Source organism: Astatotilapia calliptera, chromosome 11 (genome assembly GCF_900246225.1).
Source record: "Astatotilapia calliptera chromosome 11, fAstCal1.2, whole genome shotgun sequence".
Taxonomy (NCBI): Eukaryota; Metazoa; Chordata; class Actinopteri; order Cichliformes; family Cichlidae; genus Astatotilapia; species Astatotilapia calliptera.
This window is the reverse complement of record NC_039312.1, coordinates 22939115-22963197: the sequence shown is the minus strand read 5'-3', so window position 1 is coordinate 22963197 and position 24083 is coordinate 22939115. Positions and strand designations below refer to the sequence as shown.

The following is a 24083-nucleotide window of genomic DNA, read 5'->3' as shown; positions in this document are numbered from 1 at the left end:
ACACACAGGAAGTCAGCGTTCACTATGATCTCACCCCCTCTGTTATGCACTTAATACATTTTACAGACTAGATTACAAGTTGAGGGACAAACCTGGAGGACACTTTTAGAGGTTTGATAAGCTCAACTTAGTGCACAAAACAGGGCTTTTCTTAACTCATATAAAAGATTGAAAATACTTCACTTGTGCATATTTATGAGCAGGTATGTATGTATGCATGCCACGGGTGGTCGTGTTATTGAGGTAAACAGGTGTTTACTGTTTATTCCATATCATGAAGTGCTGCTCTGGTGTCAACAGCTGCATGGTATTGCACCAGTTTTAGGGAATTCGTGAGCTTTGAAACCAGTGTAGGCATGGTCTAAAGCAGAGAAGTGCAAAAGAACAAGGGTGTAAAAGTTTTAAACTATAGTATTTTAATTATTTTGTTACTTAACACTGAGGATTTGCAGCGAATTTGCAGTCTGACGGTGTTATGTGACCCTGTGATTGTGACATGCAGATAGAAATAAATGAGCAAATGTTGCCGTCAAGTAAAAGTTTATTGAATGGAAAAAATAAACATTTGATTTTAAAGCAATACAAGAAGAAAAGAAATATCTTACATATGAGCAGAAAAACACAAGAAAGACATTCTCTTTAATCAGCTCGATAAATGCGTTACATTTAAAATGACGTATAAATGTTGAGGCAAAACGAGTGCAGATCTTTAGTTACAATTGTGCTTAAAAGGCAGACAGGCCAAAAAAACAAAAAAGCCAACACACAAAAAAACACAAATAAAAAAGAAGCAACAACGCTTGGAGGAAGATTGACAATCTGACAAAGAAAACAGCCGAGGATGTCACGGCTCACTGACTGGAGACATGCAGGTGAGCGTGGGGAGTCAGGTGACAGGATTTGGGAGGAGAGTCCAAGGACATCCGGTGGGTGGATGGAGAGGGGTGGAGGTGGGGTGGAGGGGTGAACAGTGTTCAGACGGGAATTATACTTGCAGAAAGAACGCCTACACAAAAAGTTCCTACAGCATTACATTGAATTTTTATTTGCATTAAAAGCCTAATTTACATTCACGCCGTGTCTGCACTGGGGTTCTCCATCACTCACTCCTTATCTCCATCTATTCCTCCTTGCCCCTCCTCTCTTTCACTCTTTATTCTCCTGCATCTCCCCTCCTTTCAATCTGCCTTTCATGTCACTCCATTAGGCGGGGTGCAGAGGGAGGGCTGATGGCTTCTCTCTCCGGCGTCCTTGCTTCGGTTTTGCTGCAGCTGTTGGGCTGTGATAAAGAGAGCAAAGAGGAGAAGTTTTCACACTAATTACAACATAATAATGGAGCACTCGGTAAAAGCCACTGTGAAAATGAAGGTCAAACAGTCATTCGTATAAAGTGAATAGAGTCTATTAGAAAGCATCTGTAAAGTGAAGAGAGATCGCTGAAGTGGGGGTAAAAGGGGATTTTTTTTATGAGACTGGAGTAAAATAAGAACATTTACTGGTCACACTGGCAGTATTTCTTATGCCTGGGTCGTTGTTGGCCCTTCATCTTCAGAAATCTCTTCTATAAAAAACAAGAGAAGAAAAAAAATGCATTTTTTGTTTGCTACAGAGAGCCATTCTTCTTTGTTTCATCTTCAGTCATCACAGCACCACATAAAGATGTGATGAATGGATCTCCTCACTCACCTTCCTTCTTTTGACTCTCACACACAAGACTATGACACAAACCATCAGGAGAATCGCAACCAGGCAGCCAACACCAATGGCAACCCACACCCACCAGGCGAGCCCCAACAGCCTCGGTGAAGCATCATCGTTACCGCCTGAAAGCCAAACAGATTATTGAAGCATTAAAAGTGTCAGATACACATTCAGTGAAGGATCTCTGTGAGCAGAAGTCGTGATAAACTGTACCCACAGTTTGTGCCGCAGGGTTTCTCACTCTTGCCATTCAGTTTGGGTGGCGACTTTGTTGTAGTTGGAGGCTCTGAAGAACAAAAACACACATCTTTATGTTTCTTTGACCACATATGCACACACAGGTCTTCATTCCTAGTGCCTGTGTATTACCTTTGACTGTGATGGTCAGACTCTGACTAAGCTTATTGCTGCCACAGGTGACGATACACTGCCAGGCCCCGTTATGTGAGCTTGTTACAGGTTTCAGTTGAACTGTTGATGAATCTGTGGGAGAATCTGTATTTGGACTCTGCCACTTCACTTCACATCCTTGGGGCTGACCTTTCACCTCACACTGAAGCGTTGCCTCATCGTTCAGCTTGAGAACAGCAGAGGGATGAACGGAGACGGAAACTGAGAAGGAGAACAGACGGACAACAACAGATACAGTGAGAATCACAAAGACAAAGGGAGACCATGCTGAACAAAGTGCTTCATCCAAACTCGCTACACACATGACAAAGCTTTATAACATGAGAGGAAAAGAATGAGAGCATATTACACTAAGTATTAAAGGAAAAGTGGTTACGCTTTCACACATTGGAACATTTTTGGTGATATGAAAATATCATAGATAACCATTTAACTGTAGAGAGATTGTAATAAGTAGTGACCCAGCTAGTGACAGAAAAGATCAGGCCTGGACTGTTTATTACATCACAAGCTGATGTTTGTGTCCTTTTTCTTTACTACAAATTAGTGTAGACCAAATTGCATTTTTTTTGTCAATAACTGTCGTAATTTGCTTACACAGGCATCACTGTCATATAGAAACACAGCATCAGCTTTTTTGTTTATGCAGCCGTTCACTAAAATAAAAACAAAAAACAAGAACTTAAGACTGTGGTGGTCTTGCCCACCCCGTGTCTCCACTCCTGTTCAGGAAGTTTCAGTGGTGTCCCACGTTGGGATTAGAGACATCAAACAAGGAAAGCTGCCTGTACAACAGAGTTTGTTAAAGAGGTTGTTCCCCGTACACGTCTGAAAGAGGACAGAGCCTTTCAGTCTGTGGAACAGTTTACACCACAACTACGTTTGGCTGACTCTATGGTATCCTTTAAAAAGCATTTAAAACGTATCTTTTTAAACAAGCCTTCTGTTGATCAACGCTTTTTAAATTTTACATTTTTATTTACTATTAAACTTTAATATTGTGTATATTGAAAATTCTATGACGTAACTTTCTGTTTATTTTAATCTTTGTGTACAGCGCTTTGTGACGGCCTGTCTATGAAAAGCGCTTAATTAATAAACTTTACTTACTTATTTAAAGATGTTGAAGGCTGACTGGGAGAGGATTAAGTTGAATTAAGGGAAATGTAGTACTCTGAGCTTGATTTTTCAATAGTATAATCTGGATTTTGGTCTCTGCTGCTTTGAATTGTCTAATGTGAGTACAAAACATAGTGTGTAAGAAATACGTTGTATATTTTTGTTGTATATCCTTTTACCTGTTATAGTAACAAAACCATCAGTCACATTAAACAAATTTCCCCTCATTTCACAGCAGTGTCATTTTCATTAATCTAATTATCAGTGTAACATGAAAGGATCCAGAAAACAAAACCATAACTGTCCTAATATGTTAAACCCATCACTGTTCCAATAAATATGAACATTTATTTGTAAATGTATATTTTCAAGGGTCTGCTGTTTACCTGACAACACAGAAAGTGAATGTTCATGACGTGTCCCATCTGCCGAACATGTGAACCGTCCAGCATCTGTTTCTCTCACACTGGAGATTTCCAGATTCGTCTGTCTCACGAGTGACCTCTGTGCAAGTTCAGCAGTGCCTAACACAGAAAATAAAAATATGTTCTTATATAATGTAATCATCATATACTGATGTTAACTGTTAAGCATTCTGAGATCCTAAAGTACCTTTGCGAGGGAAGCCTCTCTGATCAACACTATGAAGAAGGTCATTTCCATGATGCCACTGCAGAGAGCGTGTGTAGCTGCTGACCCCACACTTCAATGTGACTTTCTCCCTGACTTTTGCAAAGAAATCTTCACCTGCAGCAGAGAGTGCACCCAGCACTGAAAAGAAGACAATCACAGTAAATATATACGCATCTTGTATTAATGTGTATTTAAAGGAGGATATAAGAAACGTCTCTACATGGAGACAAAACCAGTCAAATTCTCTTTATGTCGTCGTAAACTTGTGCAGTGACATTAAAGAACCTGAGATGATTAAAACACCACTTCAACCATATTTATAGAAGATTTTTCAGTTTGATTAAACATGAGGTCACACACCATCTACAACATGTGTGTGCAGTATTTTAAAGTATTATTTACAATATTGTCTTCACAAGTATATTCACTCACCAAACACAAACAACACAATCACCTTCATTCTGAAAGTCGACCTGAGGGTTTAAAATAAAACACAAATGAACATTACTGTTAACACGACATCATAACAAGAACACCAATTAAACGTGAACACTTTCATTTCACACACAGCCACAGAGAGATTCTTCTTCACATGAACACTTTACAGAGAAACCACCAAGCCCTCGCTCTGTTTCCGTCCTCTCTCTGTGTCGCATGTTAAAAATGATAAAACTCAGTGTTGGACTTAAAAAGTGAAAAAGAGTGTCACTGAGAAAGTCAAACATTTCCTGTGGCTCTTTAATTTAATCTCACCAACAGCTCATGTGAAGGTGTTTCCTGTAAAGCTGCTGTAACTTTACCTGACTGCTCATCAGAAATGAGAAGTTTTAAGAAGAAAAATATAAATTTGTCTCCACTGAACTGACGTATATATTAATTCTCCTAAAAAAAACAGCTTAACTGAGATCATTGTGTCCAATTAACTAGCATCAAAATGAATTTTAACACTTGCTGCCTCCACATAAGCTGCTTTAATCACGCCAAAAATTTAAAAAGTTAAAGCTCAGTTTTAAACTTAACTCTGTGAGCCTCATTTGAAAAATTAAATCTCAGTGACTGAACCACAGGACTAAACTCACAGCTTAAAGCATCTTTAAGCTTATTAAATTAATGTGATCATACACATCAAAGGCTCAGAAACAAACTTCAGCACATTTTTTCTTCGGTTTTGTTTAAGAGCTTTTAACTTTGACTCCGTACAAACAACAATTTCTGAAACACTTGAAACATTTCATCTGTATTTGCTCTTAAACTGGTGTCTCTGCAGTAACTTTGAACTTCATTACGGAGCAAACAGAAAGTTTCCGGGATAGTCGAGTTAACTCCTTTGTATTTATTCTGAAACATAAAACCCAACTTTAAAATGTGAGTTGAGCTCTTACCTTAATTTTGAGCAGATTTTGTGTCTTTTAGTTCAGTTATTGAAGGCAAAAGTCCTTCTTCATCCTCTCCGTGCTTCACTTCACTGAAAACAAGAGCTCAAGGATGCAAAAGTGTAGAAGGCGGAAGACATCTGAAGAGAGAGCTGCACTCTGGAAAGTTGTAGGCCACTGCAAACCTCAGATCTTTGTGGGTTTGCTACTCATGTCTGCGCTTTCCTGCAATCTAGGCCTGGCATTTTCTACTCAGTGCAGTTCTTACAAAAAGCTGAAGAAAGTTCTGCACAGTGACTTAAAAAAAGCTCAGCTGAACACATTCAGTCAGATTATACTCATCGATCCACAATGATTCCTGTAACAGAGACGTGAAAATAACTTGAAACTAAACAGAGAAGTCATAATAGGAAGAATAGAAAGAACACAGAGTATTAAAAAAACAACCAATATTTATTCATCACAGCAGAAGTAACAAAGTATTTGTTTTCAAAATAAAAGAAACGGAAGGTAAACGAGCTGATTTGGTGTTTTTTTTTTCTTTTTTGACAGACATTAGTTGTAATTCTTTTTCATTAAATGACATTTTTTCTTATTGTGGATGTTAAAGTCTTTCTTTGTCTTATTTCCTCACACTAACAGGCAGAGGAGGAGGTGGCGTCAGACTGAAGTGATGACACCAAACTCCAATTGTCCAATGAAAGCAGAGAGGACCCGAAGCAGCCGTGGGTCTTGTTGGTTTTCAGACATAATTTGTGAGTTAAACTTGAACAGATGTCTGACAAAATCTCAGGTGGTTCTCAGTTTTACTCAGCAAGGCGCAGGAAACAAACTGAACCTGCTCTCTGAACAGACCTGAGGTTTGTAATCAGAGGATTTAAAGATAAATATGACCTCATTCAGCCTGCAGTAGAGGTAGAGCTATCATAGGTCTCTGTGGTGCACACCTTCACCTGATTGTTGAAGGTCACCCATCTGTGAGACACAAAGATAAAACACACAAAGGCCTATTTAACAGCACCTGCTGCCTCCAAATGTACAGCTCAGGTACAGATGTCATAATAAAAGTTAAAGCAGGACTCATCAGTAGAAACTGGTCCATTTTCTTTTATTCAGACACGACACAAACATTTTTCCTCCAGGTATGTTGGTGATAGATGGATATAAATCCTTCAAACCTTCACTTCTCTGACAGATTAACACATCATAACTGTGCACATCAGCAGCCATGAAATGAGTTTTGTCAGAGCAGATGTGGAGTATGGTGCCCCCTGCTGAAGAAGCTCAAAAGTTACCAAATTTTATTTTAATGCAATTCATTCCTGATATTTGCCCTGAACTAATAAATAACTTAAAAACTGTCCGTTTGGATGTTTGTAAGGAATTCATCTATTTTGTTTGTTTCTGCTGGAAGAAATGTTTTTACTTTTGCTATTATTTCACTAAAGTTGCTTCCAAAAATTTGTTTAAAACTATGAAATGTCACTTAAACCAGGGGTGATTTGTTAATAACAAATATGAACATGGAAAAATGGCTAACCCCCTGTTTTTCTGTCAGGTGCTCCTTTCAGGGGTCTTTACAGCAGATCATCTCCACCCTCCAAGGATGTTTTTAACAGAAGAAATGTTTAAGACTTCATGTCTTTGTAATCACTATACTGATTTGGTCTCTCCTTTGACTTCTTTGAGCACAGATTTGATCACATGGCTCCACTCAGTTTCCACATTCCTCTTTTTGACCAGGGAACAGGTGCTTGTTATTTTTGTCATTGTGTAAGAACTTATTTTAATATAAATCCTGCACTTTCAAACGTGGTCTGTTTCCCATAAAAGCAGATATTGTGTCTGATAGTTGCAATAATGTTGCTGTCACTAGCTCCATTGCAGAGTTTTAAGGACTTAAGAACTCACATGAAATGGCACATAGAGGGCAGTAGTGAGCCACCTAAAATAATCCAAATGTACAAGTTATTAAAGCTGGCATGACACTTGTCTCCACATCAGAATACATTTTTTACGTTAGAGTCCAGGAAATAAAAAATTATGATTTTTGACTAAATCCTGCTATTGTAAACTTGATTTGTTACTGCATCAATTCAGATTCTGTCTTAATACAAATGTAGTTTCATCTTTAAATGGTTTAAGACATTTAAATGTTAGAGTTGTTACCTTCAAGTAGGGGCCAGGTCTTCTATCGGTAGGCCTGAGTGATTGTTTGCCAAAAAGTAATTGTTTGTATTATATCTGCTTTAAATAACTTGTTGGCCTATAATATGTGAAAGATATGTCAACTGTGTCCCTGATTAATTATATCAAGTCATCTTGAGCCACAAATGACATTCCTATCACAAGGTAAAAGCTGCAATCAGTTTTTTTGCAGTGGCTTATATATAAGGTAAAAAATCTTGCGTACATTAAAAATGTCTTTTTTAAAAAAAAGTAATCTGGCCAAGTGGACAGCAGGAATTGCAACAAATATAACAATAGTTCTGTAAACATATTTTAAGTTGCCAAAAAGGACATAGAAACAATAACATGGAGTCATAAAGATACTTGAAAACCAGGTAATTATTCAATTTTACGTATAATGTTTGTAAATCCTGTTCACTAACGTTTGGGGCGATCGTGGTTCAGAGGGTTGGGAAGCTCATCTTGTAACCGGAAGGTTGCCGGTTCGATCCCCAGCTCTGTCTGTCTTGGTCGTTGTGTCCTTGGGCAAGACACTTCATCTACCGCCTACTGGTGATGGCCAGAGGGGTCAATGGTGCGATATGGCTGCCTTGCTTCTGTCAGTCTGCCCCAAGACAGCTGTGGCTACAACTGTAGCTGCCTCCACCAGTGTGTGAACGTGACAGTGAATGGATAGTGGAAATGTAATGTAAAGCGCTTTGAGGGTCTCGAAAAGCGCTATATAAATGCAATCTATTATTATTATAAAGTGTATTTACCAATATAAGTAAAGACATTACACATAAGAAACACGTGAAAACAAATCAGTTTTGGACAGAGGATCACTTTTTGGCACAACACTGAACACCCAGGGGGCGACAGCCTTAGCGGTCTCCTTTCGATGTGGAGGAGCAGTGGCTCTAATCTGAACCATAATCACTGAACTCCTCATCCTATCGCCAAGGGAGAGCCCATCCACCTTTTGGAGAAAGCTTATTTCCTGTCGTTAACACAGGGCTTGATTCACAGATTTTTGGCATTTCTCAACAATGCGCCATCTAGTGGCAGAGTGTTGCCAACATTTAGGACAAAGTAAGTTACTGGCAATGGGCATCATTTTTAAATTTTAAAAAGTCTCACATTTACGACTAGTGACAATGACGATGATTAGTCCCACACATCCCAAGTTCCAAGTAATAAACAAATAAAAGACTTGATTTCACTCACCTGAACTGAAGCACAGACTTCTGGGCTGGTTATTAGTTATGAGAATATTAGTCACATAGTCCATTAAAACTTCCCCAAAAGGCACCAGCTGACCACTTAGATTGACAAGTGAGGCTTATTTAGCTTTCATCTAATTTTTCATCTAATATTCAGCCCTACCCTCTTTGAGAAAACCCTTATCTGATTGGTTGCCCCTCACAAATACAAGATAAGAAAGGCAGGAGGGTGGGGCTTATGTCCTCAAAGCTAAAGCTATATACCTGAAAAATTAACAACATTAACATTATCCACGTCCTTTGACATCATGTAGAAGAAGAAGTAGAAAAAAAATATCAGAAACAAAAATTTAAAAAGCACATTACTTGACAGAAAAACATTTATTTATCACAGCAGAAGTAACAAAGCTTTTCTTTATGCAATAAAAAACAAGACAAAACAAGAATCATCAAATTATCACAATGTCAAGCTGTAATTGTCCAATAAAAGAAGAGGAAGCAGTGATAAATGATGGCAGCGGAAATCAACAGTCAGGGTTAAGAAAGAGTGAAGAGACTTGGGGAAGTTGCTCTAATGTTTGGGACTTGGCATTAAACTAACAATATTCACTCAAGCATCCAAATCAGTAAATCAGGTGTTCTGGTCACTTCCATTTCTGAAGTTTCCTTGCTAAATATTCCACGGTCAGCTCTTAGTGGTATGACACCAAAGTGGTATAACAGCAGCACACCCATGAAGATGTAGGACACATAAAATCACAGAGCAGAGTCAATCACTACAGACCTCCAACCTTCATGTGACCTTCAGATCAGCATAAAGCACACTACGACTGGACTCTAGAGCAGTGGAGACATGTTCTCTGAAGTGACGAATCAAGATTCTCCATCTGGACAATGCAATGGACGGTTGCCAGGGGAACGCTACTTGTCTGATTGCTTTGTGCTAAGTGTAAAGTTTGGTGGAGGGGGATTATTGTGCGGGATTGTTTTCCATTAGTTGGGCTCAGCTGGTTAGTTCCAGTAAAAGGAACTCTTAATGCTTCAGCATACCAAGACATTTTGGACAATTTCATTCTTCTTTGGGGATGGCCCCTTCCCGTTCCTGTTGGAACAACGGGACTGGCCTGCACCGAGTCCCGACCTCCACCCGACAGAACAACTTTGGGATGAATTAGAGCAGAAACTGTGAGCCAGGCCTTCTAGTGCAACATCAGTGTCTGACCTCACAAATGTGCTTCTAGACAGGTGTCCAGGTGTACAGAAGCACCAAAAACACATATAAGCACTCCTAAACCTTTGGAAAGCCTTCCTGTAAGAGTTTCAGCTGCCACAGTTGGTCGTACATCATATTAATCCCTATGGATTAAGAATGGGATGTCACTCAAGTTCATATGCGTGTCAAGGTAGACGAGTGAATACTTTTGGCAATAAAGTGTAATCTGTGTGTAAAGCCAGAACTGATGTCTGAGAGATCTTAGTTGGTTCTTAGTTTCACCCAGGAAGGCCCAGAAAACAAACCGACACCTCATCTGTACATCTGCACCAATTTACTGAAGAGTGTAATACTCAATCTGAGACAGTCATTTAGAATTTTGCGAGCTGTGAAGTGTGCCAGAACTTTTGTAAGAACTTGGTGGAGTGAAATCAGGACTCTGATCACTTACACAATCAATGAAGAACTTTAAGAAGAAGTTCACCATAATCTGTAAACACAGTGGTGCAGGAGACGTTTAACCCATTTTCTTTTGGTTTCTTTTATCGTAAGCTATCAACTCTACACATAAATATTTGATGAACGCCTTTCCTCACATACCCTCCTTCTTCTCATACACTTACACAAGACAATGACACAAACTATGAGGAGCATCCCAAACTGGCAGCACAGCCCAATCGCAAACCACATCCAACAGGAGAGTCCCAGTGGGCAATCGTTGGCAACACCTGAATGCAACACAGATCATTGGAGAAAGTGAGAAAGACAAGAATGAGTTACACATTCAGCAAAGGATCACTTTGATCAAATTTGCAGACACTTTGCAAAAGCTGGACGCACATGTTGTACATGTTGTACCCTGAACACTCGTTACAAACAATGTGACGTTCTTCGGGGTGGATGGTGGAGTTGTAGTTGGAGGCTCTGAAGAACAAAAACACACATCTTTATGTTTCTATTGACTACATATGTGGACATGGGTCTTCATTCCTAGTAACTGTGTATTACCTTGTACTGTGATGGCCAGACGCTCACTAAATGTATTCCTGCCACAGGTGACGATACACAGCCAGGGCCCGTTATGTGAGGTTTTTACAGGTTTGAGTTGAACTGTTGATGTATTTGTGAGTGAATATGTATTTGGACTTCTCCACTTCACTTCACAACCATGGTGCTGACCTTTCACCTCACACTGAAGCGTTGCCTCATCGTTTAGTTCGAGAACATCAGAGGGTTTGACGGAGACCAAAACTGAGAAGGAAACAGACAGATAACCACAGATACAGTGAGAATCACAAAGAGAAAGGGAGACCAACAAGGAGCTTCATCCAAACTCATTACACACATGACAAAGCTTTATAACATGAGATGAAATACAATGAGAGCATATTACACTAAGAATTAAAGTAAAAGTGGTAACTCTTTCACACATGGAACATTTTTGGTGAAATGAAACACAAATAAACATTTAACTGTAGAGGGATGGTAATAAGTAGTGACCCAGCTGGTGAGAGAACAGCGTAGGCCTGGACTGTTTGGTTTGGTTTGGTTTTTTTGGTCACTGTTATAATTTGCTTACACGGCATGACTGTCATATAGAAACACAAAGTAAGCTTTTTATTCAATTATCTGACAAAAAGAAATAAAAAACGAAGGAATAAAGCTAAAGTAGTTTTTTAAATAAAATTCTGTTTATATAGTTAATAGTATAAAAAAAATAGAATTATTAATTAATAGTTGTGTCTTATGTAATATTTAATAGCTATGGATGTAATTCTAGAGCCCAGCATATGTTCGTGGCCCCTCCGATGCTTCCCCTTCTCCTGATGGACTCCAGTAATGGCAGGGTGGCCACACCTGACACTGTGGTGGTCCTGCCCACCACCAGGTTGACTAGGAGGGGATTAAGTTTTATTTTGGGAAATGTAGTCTCCAAATTTCAAAACATATACAAGACATGCTGTGCAAGAAATTCATTTTGTATATTTGCTGTATATCCTTTACCTGTTATAGTAAAAGAACCATCAGCCACATAAAATAATTTCCCCTCATTTTTCAGCAGTGATGTTTTTATTAATCTGATTATCAATGTAATGTGCAGGGAAAATGAAAACAAAACCATATTTGTCCTAAAATGTTAAACGCTGCACTGTTCGGTTATATTTGAACATTTATTTGCAAATGTGTATTTTTCAGGGTCTGCTGTTTACCTGACAACACAGAAAGTGAATGGTTATGACGTGTCCAATCTGCCGAACATGTGAACCGTCCAGCATCTGTTTCTCTCACACTGGAGATTTCCAGATTCGTCAGTCTCACGACTGACCTCCACGCAAGTTCAGTACTGCCTAACACAGAAAATAAAAATATGTTCTATTATAATGTTACCATCAAATACTTTACTGTTAAGTGTTCTGAGATAATCAAAGACCTTTGCGAGGGAAGCCTCTCTGATCAACACTATGAAGAAGGTCAGTTCCATGATGCCACCGCAGAGAGCGTGTGTAGCTGCTGACCCCACACTTCAATGTGACTTTATCCCCGACTTTTGCAATGAAATCTTCACCTGCTGCAGAGAGTGCACCCAGCACTGAAAAGAAGACAATCACAGTAAATAAATACTTGTCTTTTAACAATGCTTATTTAAAGGAGGATATAAGAAACGTCTCTACATGGAGACAAACAAGTCATATTTTCTTCATTTTGTTGTAAACTTGTAGAGTGACATTAAACCACCTGGGATCAGTAAAACACCACAACAACCATACTTTTCAAGTATGACTTTTCAAGTAGATTAAACATGACGTCACACACCATCTACAACATGTATGTGCAGTATTTTAAAGGATTATTCACAATATTGTCTTCACAAGTATATTCACTCACCAAACACAAACAACACAATCACCTTCATTCTGAAAGTCGACCTGAGGGTTTAAAATAAAACACAAATGAACATTTGTGTTAACACTAAATCATAAAAAGAAAACTTATTAAAAGTGAACACTTTCATTTTATACACAGCCACAGAGAGATAAACAGTTTACAGAGAAACCACCAAGCCCTCGCTCGATTTCCATCCTCTCTCTGTGTCGTATGTTAAAAATAAGAAATCCTTCTGAAACATAAAACCCAATTTTAAAATGTAAGTTGAGCTCTTACCTTAATTTTGAGCAGATTCTGTGTCTTTTAGTTCATTTAGTGACGGCAAAAATCTTTCTTCATCCTCTCCGTGCTTCACTTCACTGAAAACAAGAGCTCAAGAATGCAAAAAGTGTAGAAAGCGGAAGACATCTGAAGACAGAGCTGCAAAGTTGTTAGCCACTGCAAACCCCAGATCTTTGTGGGTTTGCTACTCATGTCTGCATTTTCCTGCAATCTAGGCCTGGCATTTTCTACTCAGTGCAGTTCTTACAAAAAGCTGAAGAAAGTTCTGCACAGTGTCTTAAAACAGGCTCAACTGCACACACTCAGTTAGACTACTCTCATGGATCAATTGTCACAATGATTTCTGCAAAAGAGAAGTGAAAATAACTTGGAAATAAACAAGGAAGTCATAATAGAAAGAAAAGAAAGAACACAGAGTTTGAAAAAAGACTAATATTTATTCATCACAGCAGAAATAAGAAAGTATTTGTTTTCAAAATAAAAGAAACTGAAGGTAAACGAGCTGATTTGGTGTTTTTTCTGTTTTTCCCCCGACAGTCATTAGTTGCAATTTTTTTTATTTAATGACATTTTCTCTTATTGTGGATGCTAAATTCTTTCTTTGTCTTATTTCCTCACACTAGAGGAGGTGTCGTCAGACTAAAGTGATGACACCAAACTCCAATCGTCCAATAAAGGCAGAGAGGACCCGAAGCAGCCGTGGGTCTTGTTGGTTTTCTGAAATAATTTGTGAGTTAAACTTGAACAGATGTCTGATTGATCTCAGGTGGTTCTCAGTTTTACTCAGCAAGGCGCAGGAAAACAAACCGAACCTGCTCTCTGACCAGACCTGTGGTTCGTAATCATGCCCTGAACTAATAAATAACTCAAACAATGACCAGAGAGCAGCAAGCACATATATAATAAGCAGTTTGGACGTTTGTAAGGAAGTCATCTATTTTGTTTTCTGTAGGATAAAATGCTTTTATTTTTCTTTTGCTATTGTTTGAATAAAGTTCTATCCAAAATTTGATTAAAACTATGAAATATCCCTTAAGAATGAAAATCCAGGTAAATGTTTAGCACTGAAACAAAGAACATGTTGCATTTACTTAATTTAATAGTGGACATTGGTTGTACATAGACGTTCTAACAATTGAGGTAAATTGATGACGTTATTCATATTCAATAAACTGGTGCATTTTGTGTTGATAAAATGTCATTGTAATGTGTTTTATTGTGGCGGGGCATGGTTGGTAGTGTGGCTGTCACACCTGGGCCACATCAGCTGGTCACGCCTCCCCTGCACATTATAGGGAACTGGGTCCTGAACATGGGTTGTTTTTGGTGATGTGTTCGGCTGCGAGCTGAGAAGCTGCTGCTGTGGTATAAAGTTACAGCAACCATAAAGATAAATGAAAAACAGGTAATTTTCTGAGTTTATCCTTTGTAAATCCTGTTTACTAAAGTCTGTTTACTAAAATAAGTAATGCCATTACACATAAAAAACAAATGGAAATAAATCAGTTTTGGGCAGACGATCCCTTTTGGCACAACACCAAACACCTCACGCGGGAGGCGAAAGCCTTAGCGGTCTCCTTTCGATGTGAAGGAGTAGAGGCTCTACTCTGAACCCATCCATAATCACTGAACTCCTCACCCTGTCGCTAAGAGAGGGCCCATCCACCTTTCATAGAAAGCTCATTTCCTGCAGTTAACAAAAAGATCAGGCCTTGATTCACAAATTTTTGGCATTTCTCAACAATGCTTCATCTGGTGGCAGAGTGTTGCCAACATTTTGGACAATTAATTATCAATTTTAACTACTAAATTGAACAGGAAGTAAATCTGGGACTGACTAGTGACAACATCGATGATTAGTTGCACACATCCCGAGTTCCAAATAATAAACAAATTTCACTCACCTGAACTGAAGCACAAACCTAATATTTATCAGAATATTAGTTACACAATCCATTAAAACGTCCACAAAAGTCATTAGCTGACCACTTTAATTGACAAGTGAACATTATTTATCTTATTTTCATCTGAAGCCCTACCCTCCGTAAGAAAATCCTTTTCTACAGTGGCCATGAGAGGCCAAATGGATTGCAACTTAAAAAAAACCCCACCAGCAATAAGAAAAACACTGCAAAAACACACAAAACACAACTGAAATAGGAAAAAAGAAAACAGAAATTAGAAAAAACAAAAACAGAAATAGGAAAAAACTAATTTCCAAAAGCACAAGGGAAGTGTCTCTGGGGAGAAAATAACCCTACAGACCAGTTGCAGGAACCAAAATATGCTAAGAAGTGCGCTGGGAGACACTTAAAAGAAATGCATGTCTATCTATCAGTTTTGTGAGGAAAGAAAAGATGAGAGGTAAGTGTGTTAGCCTAACTATTAGCCTAAAAATCTGTCATCAGTATTATATGAATCATGAGACTAAAACACACTTACATAGCATATTTTGGTTCCTGCAACTGGTCCGTAGGGTTATTGTCTCCCCAGAAACACTTCCCTTGTGCTTGGGAAATCAGTTTTTTCATATTTCTGTTTTCGTTTTTTCTATTTTTGTTTTCTTTTTTCCTATTTCCATTTTCCATCCATCCATCTTCTTCCGCTTTATCCGGGGCCGGGTCGCGGGGGAAGCAGCCTAAGCAGAGAAGCCCAGACCTCCCTCTCCCCAGCCACCTCCTCCAGCTTATCCGGGGGAACACCAAAGCGTTCCCAGGCCAGCCGAGAGATATAATCTCTCCAGCGCAGGGGTGCCCAATCCCGGTCCTCGAGAGCTACTATCCTGCAGCTTTTAGATGCATCCCTACTCCAACACAGCAGAATCAAATGGTTTGATCTCTTCAGCATGCCATCATGTTTGGCAAAGACCTGATAACAAGCCATTCATTTGATTCAGGTGTGTGGGAACAAGGATGTATCTAAAAGCTGCAGGACGGTAGCTCTCGAGGACCGGGATTGGGCACCCCTGCTCCAGCGTGTCCTGGGTCTGCCCCGGGGCCTCCTCCCGGTGGGACATGCCTGAAACACCTCACCCAGGAGGCGCCCAGGAGGCATCCTTGTCAGATGCCCGAACCACCTCAGCTGGCTCCTTTTGATGTGGAGGAGCAGCAGCTCTACTCTGAGCCCCTCCCGGAGGAAGCCCATTTCCGCCGCTTGTATCCGCGATCTCGTTCTTTCGGTCACTACCCACAGCTCATGGCCATGGGTGAGGGTAAGGACATAGATTGACCGGTAAATTGAGAGCTTTGCTTTTACACTCAGCTCCCTCTTCACCACAACGGACCGGTGCAGCGTCCGCATCACTGTGGCTGCAGCACCAATCCGTCTGTCGATCTCCGGCTCCCTTCTCCCATCACTCGCGAACAAGACCCCAAGATACTTGAACTCCTCCACTTGGGGCAGGAACTCATCCCCAACCTGGAGTGGGCACTCCACCCTTTTCCAGCTGAGAACCATGGACTCAGATTTGGAGGTGCTGATCCTCATTCCCACTGCTTCACACTCAGCTGTGAACCGTTCCAGTGCGAGCTGGAGGCCCTCACCCGATGAAGCCAACAGAACCACATCATCCGCGAAAAGCAGAGATGAGATTCTGAGGCCATCGAAGTAAAAGCCCTCTGCCACTTGGCTGCACCTAGAAATCCTGTCCATAAAAATGATGAACAGAATCCCATCACCCACCGGGAACGAGTCCGACTTATTGCCGGCAATGCGAACCAAGCTCTTGCAACGCTTGTATAGGGATCGAATGGCCCATAACAATGGGCCAGACATTCCATTTCCATTTTCGTTTTTCCTATTTCTGTTGTGTTTTGTGTGCTTTTGCAGCATTTTTCTTATTGCTGATGTTTTCTTATGTTGCAGTCCGTTTGGCCTCTCGGGGCCACAGTACTTTCTGATTGGCTGCCCCTCACAAATACAAGATTAGAAAGGCAGGAGGGCGGGGCTTATGTGCTCAAAACTAAAGATATATACCTGAGAAATTAACAACATGATCAACGTTATCCACTCCCTTTGACATCATATAGAAGAAAAAGTGGGAAAAAAATCTGAAACAAAAAGCTAAAAAAGCACACAGCCTGACAGAAAAACATTTATTTATCAAGTAACAAAGCTTTTCTTTTTGAAATAAAAAACAAGACATAGACAGAATCATTAATCACCAAGGCTGAAGTGAACCAAGCTGTAATCATCCAATAAAAGAAGAGAAACCAGTGACAAATGATGGCAGCGGAAATCAACAGTCAGAGTTAACAAAGAGTGAGAAGATTCAGGAAAGTTACTCTAATGTTTGGGACTTAATATTATACTCAAAATATTCACTCAAGCATCCAAATCATTAAATTCAGATGTTTTGGTCACTTCTATCTCTAAATTTCCACATGACTAAATATTCCACAGTCAACTGTTAGTGTTATGGTACCAAAGTGGAATGACAGCACCACACCCATGAAGTGGAAGCCCACATAAAATCACAGAGCAGAGTCAATTACCACAGACCTCCAACCTTCATGTGACCTTCAGATCAGCATAAAGCACACGACGACTGGAGCAGTGGAGACATGTTCTCTGGAGTGACGAATCAAGATTCTCCATCTGGACTATCCAATTGACGGTTGCCAGGGGAATGCTACTTGTCCGCCTGCGTTGTGCCAAATGTAAAGTTTGGTGGAGGATTATTGTGAGGGGCTGTTGTTCAGGAGTTGGGGTTTAACGGCTTATTTCCAGTAAAATGAACTCTTAATGCTTCAGCATACCAAGACATTTTGGACAATTTCATTCTTCCAACTTTGTGGGAACAGTTTGGGGATGGTCTCTTCCTGTTCCTGTTGGAACAACGTGACTGGCCTGCACAGAGTCGCGGCTTCAACCTGACAGAACACCTTTGAGATGAATTAGAGTGGAGACTGCGAGCAAGGTCCAACATCAGTGTCTGACCTCACAAATGTGCTTCTGGAAGAATGGTCAACTCCTATAAACACTCCCAAACCTTTGGAAAGCCTTCCCATAAGAGTTTAAGCTGCCACGGTTGGACCTACATCATATTAAACCCTAAGGATTAAGAATGAGATGCCACTCAAGTTTATATGTGTATGAAGGTAGACTAGTGAGTCATTTGCAAGTAAAGCCTGACCAGATGTCTGACTTCAGGTAGATTTCAGTTCTTAGTTTTACTCAGCGAGGTCCAGGAAACAAACCGAACATTTCATCTGTACATCTGCACCAATTTACTGAAGAGTGTAATACTCAATCTGAGACAGTCATTTAGACTTAACCCATTTTTTGTTTCATCGTCAACAATCAACTCTACACATAAATATTTGATGAACGCCTTTCCTCACATGCCCTCCTTCTTCTCATGCACTTACACAAGACAGTGACACAAACTATCAGGAGAACAAACTGACAGCAGACTCCGATTGCAATCCACATCCAACAGGAGAGTCCCAGTGGGCAATCGTTGGCAACACCTGAATGCAACACAGATCATTGGACAAAGTGAGAATGACAAGAATGAGTTACACATTCAACAAAGGATCACTTTGATCCAATTTTCAGACATTTTTCAAAAGCTGGACACACATGTTGTACATGTTGTCTTCTAAACTTCTTCTTCTTCCTCCTAGCGTTTTTCCCACTCGGTTGCAGGGTCCGCTTTTCTGCAAAGTCGTCTCCACTTGGGTCGGTCAAGGGCATCGGTCAGATCGGCTTCGATCTTCTTCACGTCGTCCTTGATTCGGTCCATCCATCTCCGCTTTGGTCTGCCTCTAGGTTGACGTCCTTGGGGGCTGAGCCGCAGTGCTGTTCTCACCACTGAGTTCTCATCGCTCCGTACCACATGTCCGTACCACCGCAGCCTCGCTTCTTGCATCTTATCTGTGATTGGCGCGATTCCCATCCTCTTTCTAACGTCGGTGTTCATGACGTGGTCCCATCGTGTCAGGCCTAGGCACCATCGCAGCATCCGCATTTCCATCGTGTGAAGGGCTTGTTCGTGCTTTGCGGTGGCTGGCCAGCACTCGGATCCATAGAGGGCGACGGGGCGCACTACACTCTTGTAGATCTTTGACTCGAGGCGATTGGGCATTCTTCGGTCACACAGGACGCCGGTGACTTGGCGCCATTTCATCCACACTGCGTTGATCCTGGCTCGTACATCTAGTAGGATATCGCCGTCATTGCTGATCATCGATCCGAGGTATTTGAAATGAGGTACTTTCGCCAGATCTTCTCCATCGACGCTGATCGTGCCGTCGGTCTGGGGGCCAGCCTCTAAGTATTCGGTCTTGTTGGTGTTGAGCCTCAGGCCGAAGTCAGCTAGGCGAGTCTTCCACTGCTGTGTTTGGTATTGCAGTTCTATTCGCGATTCATCGGCCAGGAAGACATCGTCGGCGTAGAGAAGTGTCCAGGGATGGGGTGACTGGAGATCCGCCGTCACAGTGTCCATGCAAAGGATGAAGAGCAGCGGGGAGAGTGCCGAGCCTTGGTGGACGCCCACATTGATGTTAAAGGGCGGTGATGTTCCCACTGGGCTTCTGACCACGCTGGTGACTTGTCGGTAGAGGAGCTTTGTCCAGTTGACGTAGGCTTCAGGAACTCCATGTGATCGCAGGGAGTGCCAGATGAGGTCGTGTGGGACACGGTCAAACGCCTTTTCCAAGTCGAGGAAGGCCATGTGGATGGTCTTGGACTTCTCTCGGTGCTTCTCCAAAAGCAGGCGGGCAGCATGGATGGCGTCCGTCGTGCCACGCCCCCTGATGAAGCCACATTGGTTGGGCGTTAAGTTGACGATTTCTCGCATCCTGGCGTCGATGATCCGTTCGAAAACCTTCATGGTATGGCCTAGGAGTCGGATCGGGCGGTAGTTGGAGCATTCAGCCACATCGCCTTTCCCTTTCCAGATGGGCACCGTTATGCTGGTTGACCAGGCTGCTGGGACGGTCCCGTCTCTGATGATGCTATTGAACAGGCTGGCGAGGACTAAGGCGCCTTGGCGCCCGAGCAGCTTCCAGACTTCGGCTGGTATGTCGTCTGGTCCGGTCGCTTTGCCATTCTCCATATTTTTAACGGCTGCGACGGGGGACGCCCTAGCTTTTTGAGACGTCATTGCATGGGATGTGACTGTGGATTACATCGACCGGCGCGTCACTCCACCTGACGTCGAGGACCCTCACCGTTAGCCAACTTCCCGAGGGTCGTTGTTTCCAGCTGGCACCGCGAGGAGGTGGTGATGGGATTTTGCCAGCCACATGTTGTCTTCTAAACACTCGTTACAAATGTGACGTTCTTCGGGGTGGATGGTGGAGTTGTTGTAGTTGGAGGCTCTGAAGAACAAAAACACACATCTTTATGCTTCGTTGACCACATATGTAAACATGGGTCTTCATTCCTAGTAACTGTGTATTACCTTGTACTTTGATGGCCAGACGCTCAATAAACGTATTCCTGCCACAGGTGACGAAACACAGCCAGGGACCATTATGTGAGGTTTTTACAGGTTTGAGTTGAACTGTTGATGTATTTGAGGGTAAATATGTATTTAGACGCCTCCACTCTACTTCACAACCATGGTGCTGACCTATAACCTCACACTGGAGCGTTGCCTCATCGTTCAGCTTGAGAACAGCAGAGGGTTTGACGGAGACCAAAACTGAGAAGGAGAACAGATGGACAACAACAGATACAGTGAGAATCACAAAGAGAAAGGGAGACAAACAAAGTGCTTCATCCAAACTCATTACACATGTGACAAAGCTTTATAACATGAGAGGAAAAACAGTGAGAGCATCTTACACTAAGTATTAAAGGGAAAGTGGTAACTCTTTCACACATGGGAACATTTTTGGTGATATGAAAATATCATAAATAAACATTTAACTGTAGAGCAATTGTAATAAGTAGTTATACAGCTGGTAAGAAAAAAGAGCAGGCCTTGATTACTTTGTATTATTTGTTTGATGTCGCAGTTTGGAATCAGAGAGGACAAAGTTTTAGCAGGAAGGATGTCTGTAGCACAGAGTTTGTTAAAGCATCACAGCAGTGATGTTTTTATTAATCTGATTATCAGTGTAACGTGGAAGGATCCTTAAAACAAAAACATAACAGGCCTAATATGTTAAACCCATCACTGATCCATTAAATGTGAACATTTATTTGTAAAAAAATTTGCAATTTTCCAGGGTCTGCTTTTTACCTGAGAACAGAGAAAGTGAATGTTCATGACGTGTCCCATCTGCCAAACATTTGAACTCTCCGGTATCTGTTTCTCTCACACTGGAGATTTCCAGATTGTTCTGTCTCACGACTGACCTCCGTGCAAGTTCAACAAGTCCTAACACAGAAAATAGAAATAGGCTCTAATATAATTAGTCATCATATACTGATGTTAACTGTTAAGTATTCTGAGATTCTCAAGTACCTTTGCGAGTGAAGCCTCTCTGATCAACATTAAACACAACGTCAGTTCCATGATGCCACTGCAGAGTGTGTCTGTAGCTGCTGACCCCACAGTTCAATGTGACCTTCCCCCCGACTTTTGCAAAGAAATCTTCACCTGCAGCAGAGAGTGCACCCAGCACTGAAAAGAAGACAATCACAGTTAGTAAATACTCTGCTTTTATTAATGTGTATTTAAAGGAGGATACAAGAAATGTCTCTGCATGGAGACAAAACAAGTCATATTCTCTCTTTATGTTAGAGAACCTGAGTAAAACACCACTACAACCATATTTATACATGATTTTTCAATTAGATCAAACATGAGATCACACACCATCTACAACATGTCATGGTCCTGGGTCGGTGACCCAGCGCTTTAAGTTTATTATTATCATTTTCTAGTTTATTATTATGATGATTATTATTGTTTGAGTTCTCTTCGGTCTGCCTCTGAGTCTGCGTCTGTATCTCTGTCTGTCTATGGTGTCACCCCGTCTGTTTGTGAATCTGTCTGTTCAGTTCAGCATCTTGTCTGGTTCCCTGTGTCTGAGTTTCCTGTTTTATTGTGAAGGTCTGTGTCTTATGTGAGTGTGCTCAGTTTACATTTCCCCTGTCTCGTCAGCTGTGATTTCTCCCAGGTGTGTTCCCCTCCTGTCTCTCATCCCTTGATTACTACCGTCTGTGTATTTAAGCCCTGTGTTTCTCTGTGTCAGTGTTGCGTTGTACCCTCAACTAGCTGTGTGTTCTGCTTCTATGTGCCTAGTGTTTGGTCTCCTGCTCCAGTTTTCTTTTCCAGTGTTTCAGTCCTTGGTTCCTCTGTTCAGACTTTTGTTTGTCTTTTGGTGAGTTTAGTTTGTACGAGGTTTTTCCCAGCAATAAAGCTGCGCTTTCAGTTTCACTTCTGTGTCTGAGTTCTGCATTTTGGGTCCACCACTCCTGCTTGCCTGCCTGCCACACAGCGATTCATGACACAACATGTGTGTGCAGTATTTTAAAGGATTATTCACAATATTGTCTTCACAAGTATATTCACTCACCAAACACAAACAACACAATCACCTTCATTCTGAAAGTTGACCTGAGGGTTTAAAATAAAACACAAATGAACATTACTGTTAACACGACATCATAACAAGAAAACTAATTAAACGTGAACACTTTCATTTCACACACAGCCACAGAGAGATTCTTCTTCACATGAACACTTTACAGAGAAACCACCAAGCCCTCGCTCTGTTTCCGTCCTCTCTCTGTGTTAAAAACAATAAAACTCAGTGTTACACTTAAAAAGTGAAAAAGAGTGTCACTGAGAAAGTCAAACATTTCTTGTGGCTCTTTAATTTAATCTCACCAACAGCTCATGTGAAGGTGTTTCCTGTAAAGCTGCTGTAACTTTATCTGACTGCTCATCAGAAATGAGAAGTTTTTAAGAAGAAAAATAAAAATTTATTTCCTCTGGACCGACTTAAATAAATTCTCCTAAAAAAACAGCTCAACTGAGATCATTATGTGTCCAATTAAATAGCGTCAAAATGAATATTAACACTTATTAAGAATTTGCTGCCACCAAAAAGGTGCTTTCATTGGAGTTTCAAACTTAAATCTGTGAATCCAAATTGACAAATTAAATTAGTTTTAACTTCGACTCCGTACAAACAACAATTTCTGAAACACTTAAAACATTTTCATCTGTATTGGCTCTTAAACTGGTCCCTCTGCACTAACTTTGAACTCCATTACGGAGCAAACAGAAAGTTGCTAGGATGGTCATGTTAAATCCTTTGTATTTATTTTGAAATATAAAACCAAATTTTAAAATGTAGGTTGAGCTCTTACCTTAATTTTGAACAGATTCTGTGTCTTTTAGTTCAGTTATTGAAGCTAAAATATTTTTTCTTCCTCTGTGCTTCACTTCACTGAAAATAAGATCTAAAGGATGCAAAAGTGTAGAAGGTGGAAGACATCTGAAGACAGAGCTGCACTCTGCAAAGTTGTAGGCCACTGCAAACCCCAGATCTTTGTAGGTTTGCTACTCAGGTCTGCATTTTCCTGCAATCTAGGCCTGGCATTTTCTACTCAGTGCAGTTCTTACAAAAAGCTGAAGAAAGTTCTGCACAGTGACTTAAAAAAGGCTCAGCTGCACACACTCAGTAGGATTACGCTCATGGATCACAATGTCACAATGTGATCACAATGTGATCACAATGATTCCTGTAACAGAGAAGTGAAAATAACTTGGAACTAAACAGGGAAGTCATAATAGGAAGAACAGAAAGAACACAGAGTTTTATGTAACTTTATCTGACTGCTCATCAGAAATGAGAAGTCTTTAAGAAGAAAAATAGAAATTTGTCTCTACTGAACTGACTCCATCATGGAAATTTGTTTATACACAGTTTCACTAATTTTCCTTAATTGAGATGTGAGTAGCAAACCCCAGATCTTTGTGGGTTTGCTACTCATGTCTGTAAGTCATAACAGGAAAAATAGAAAAAATGGTAAATGGTAAATGGACTGGTTCTTATATAGCACTTTTCTACTCTGTCTGAGCACTCAAAGCGCTTTATACGACTAAGAACATAAGAGTTTGAAAAAAGACCAATATTTATTCATCACAGCAGAAGTAAGAAAGTA

General features: G+C 40.7%; 1 protein-coding gene across 3 annotated transcripts; it reads right to left on the bottom strand.

Annotated features, from left to right (window-relative positions):
• Positions 1–638: 638 nt before the first annotated feature.
• Positions 639–23575, bottom strand: LOC113031347 (uncharacterized). 3 transcript variants are annotated; one of them, XM_026183348.1, is made up of 9 exons: positions 23286–23575; positions 12729–12769; positions 12274–12432; positions 12053–12190; positions 10851–11093; positions 1919–1987; positions 1687–1823; positions 1497–1561; positions 639–1279 (listed from the first exon to the last, which is right to left on the bottom strand). In XM_026183348.1, the coding sequence occupies exons 2-9, from the start codon at positions 12754–12756 to the stop codon at positions 1204–1206; spliced, it is 915 nt and encodes a 304-aa protein (XP_026039133.1). In that variant the 5' UTR covers positions 12757–12769; positions 23286–23575; the 3' UTR covers positions 639–1203. The 3 variants fall into 3 exon arrangements, with proteins under 3 accessions (XP_026039133.1, XP_026039132.1, XP_026039135.1); XM_026183347.1 differs by lacking the exon at positions 23286–23575 and adding an exon at positions 13005–13316; XM_026183350.1 differs by lacking the exons at positions 639–1279; positions 1497–1561; positions 1687–1823; positions 1919–1987; positions 23286–23575 and adding exons at positions 9094–10570; positions 10683–10766; positions 13005–13316.
• Between the last annotated feature and the right edge of the window lie 508 nt (positions 23576–24083).

Coding starts and splice junctions, on each gene's coding strand:
- LOC113031347 (XM_026183348.1), bottom strand. CDS start 12,756: ATGAAGGTGATTGTGTTGTTTGTGTTTG. Junction 12,433..12,728: donor GATTGTGTTGTTTGTGTTTG/GTGAGTGAATAT, acceptor TCTTCTTTTCAG/TGCTGGGTGCACTCTCTGCA. Junction 11,094..12,052: donor TTCACTTTCTGTGTTGTCAG/GTAAACAGCAGA, acceptor TTTCCTTCTCAG/TTTTGGTCTCCGTCAAACCC.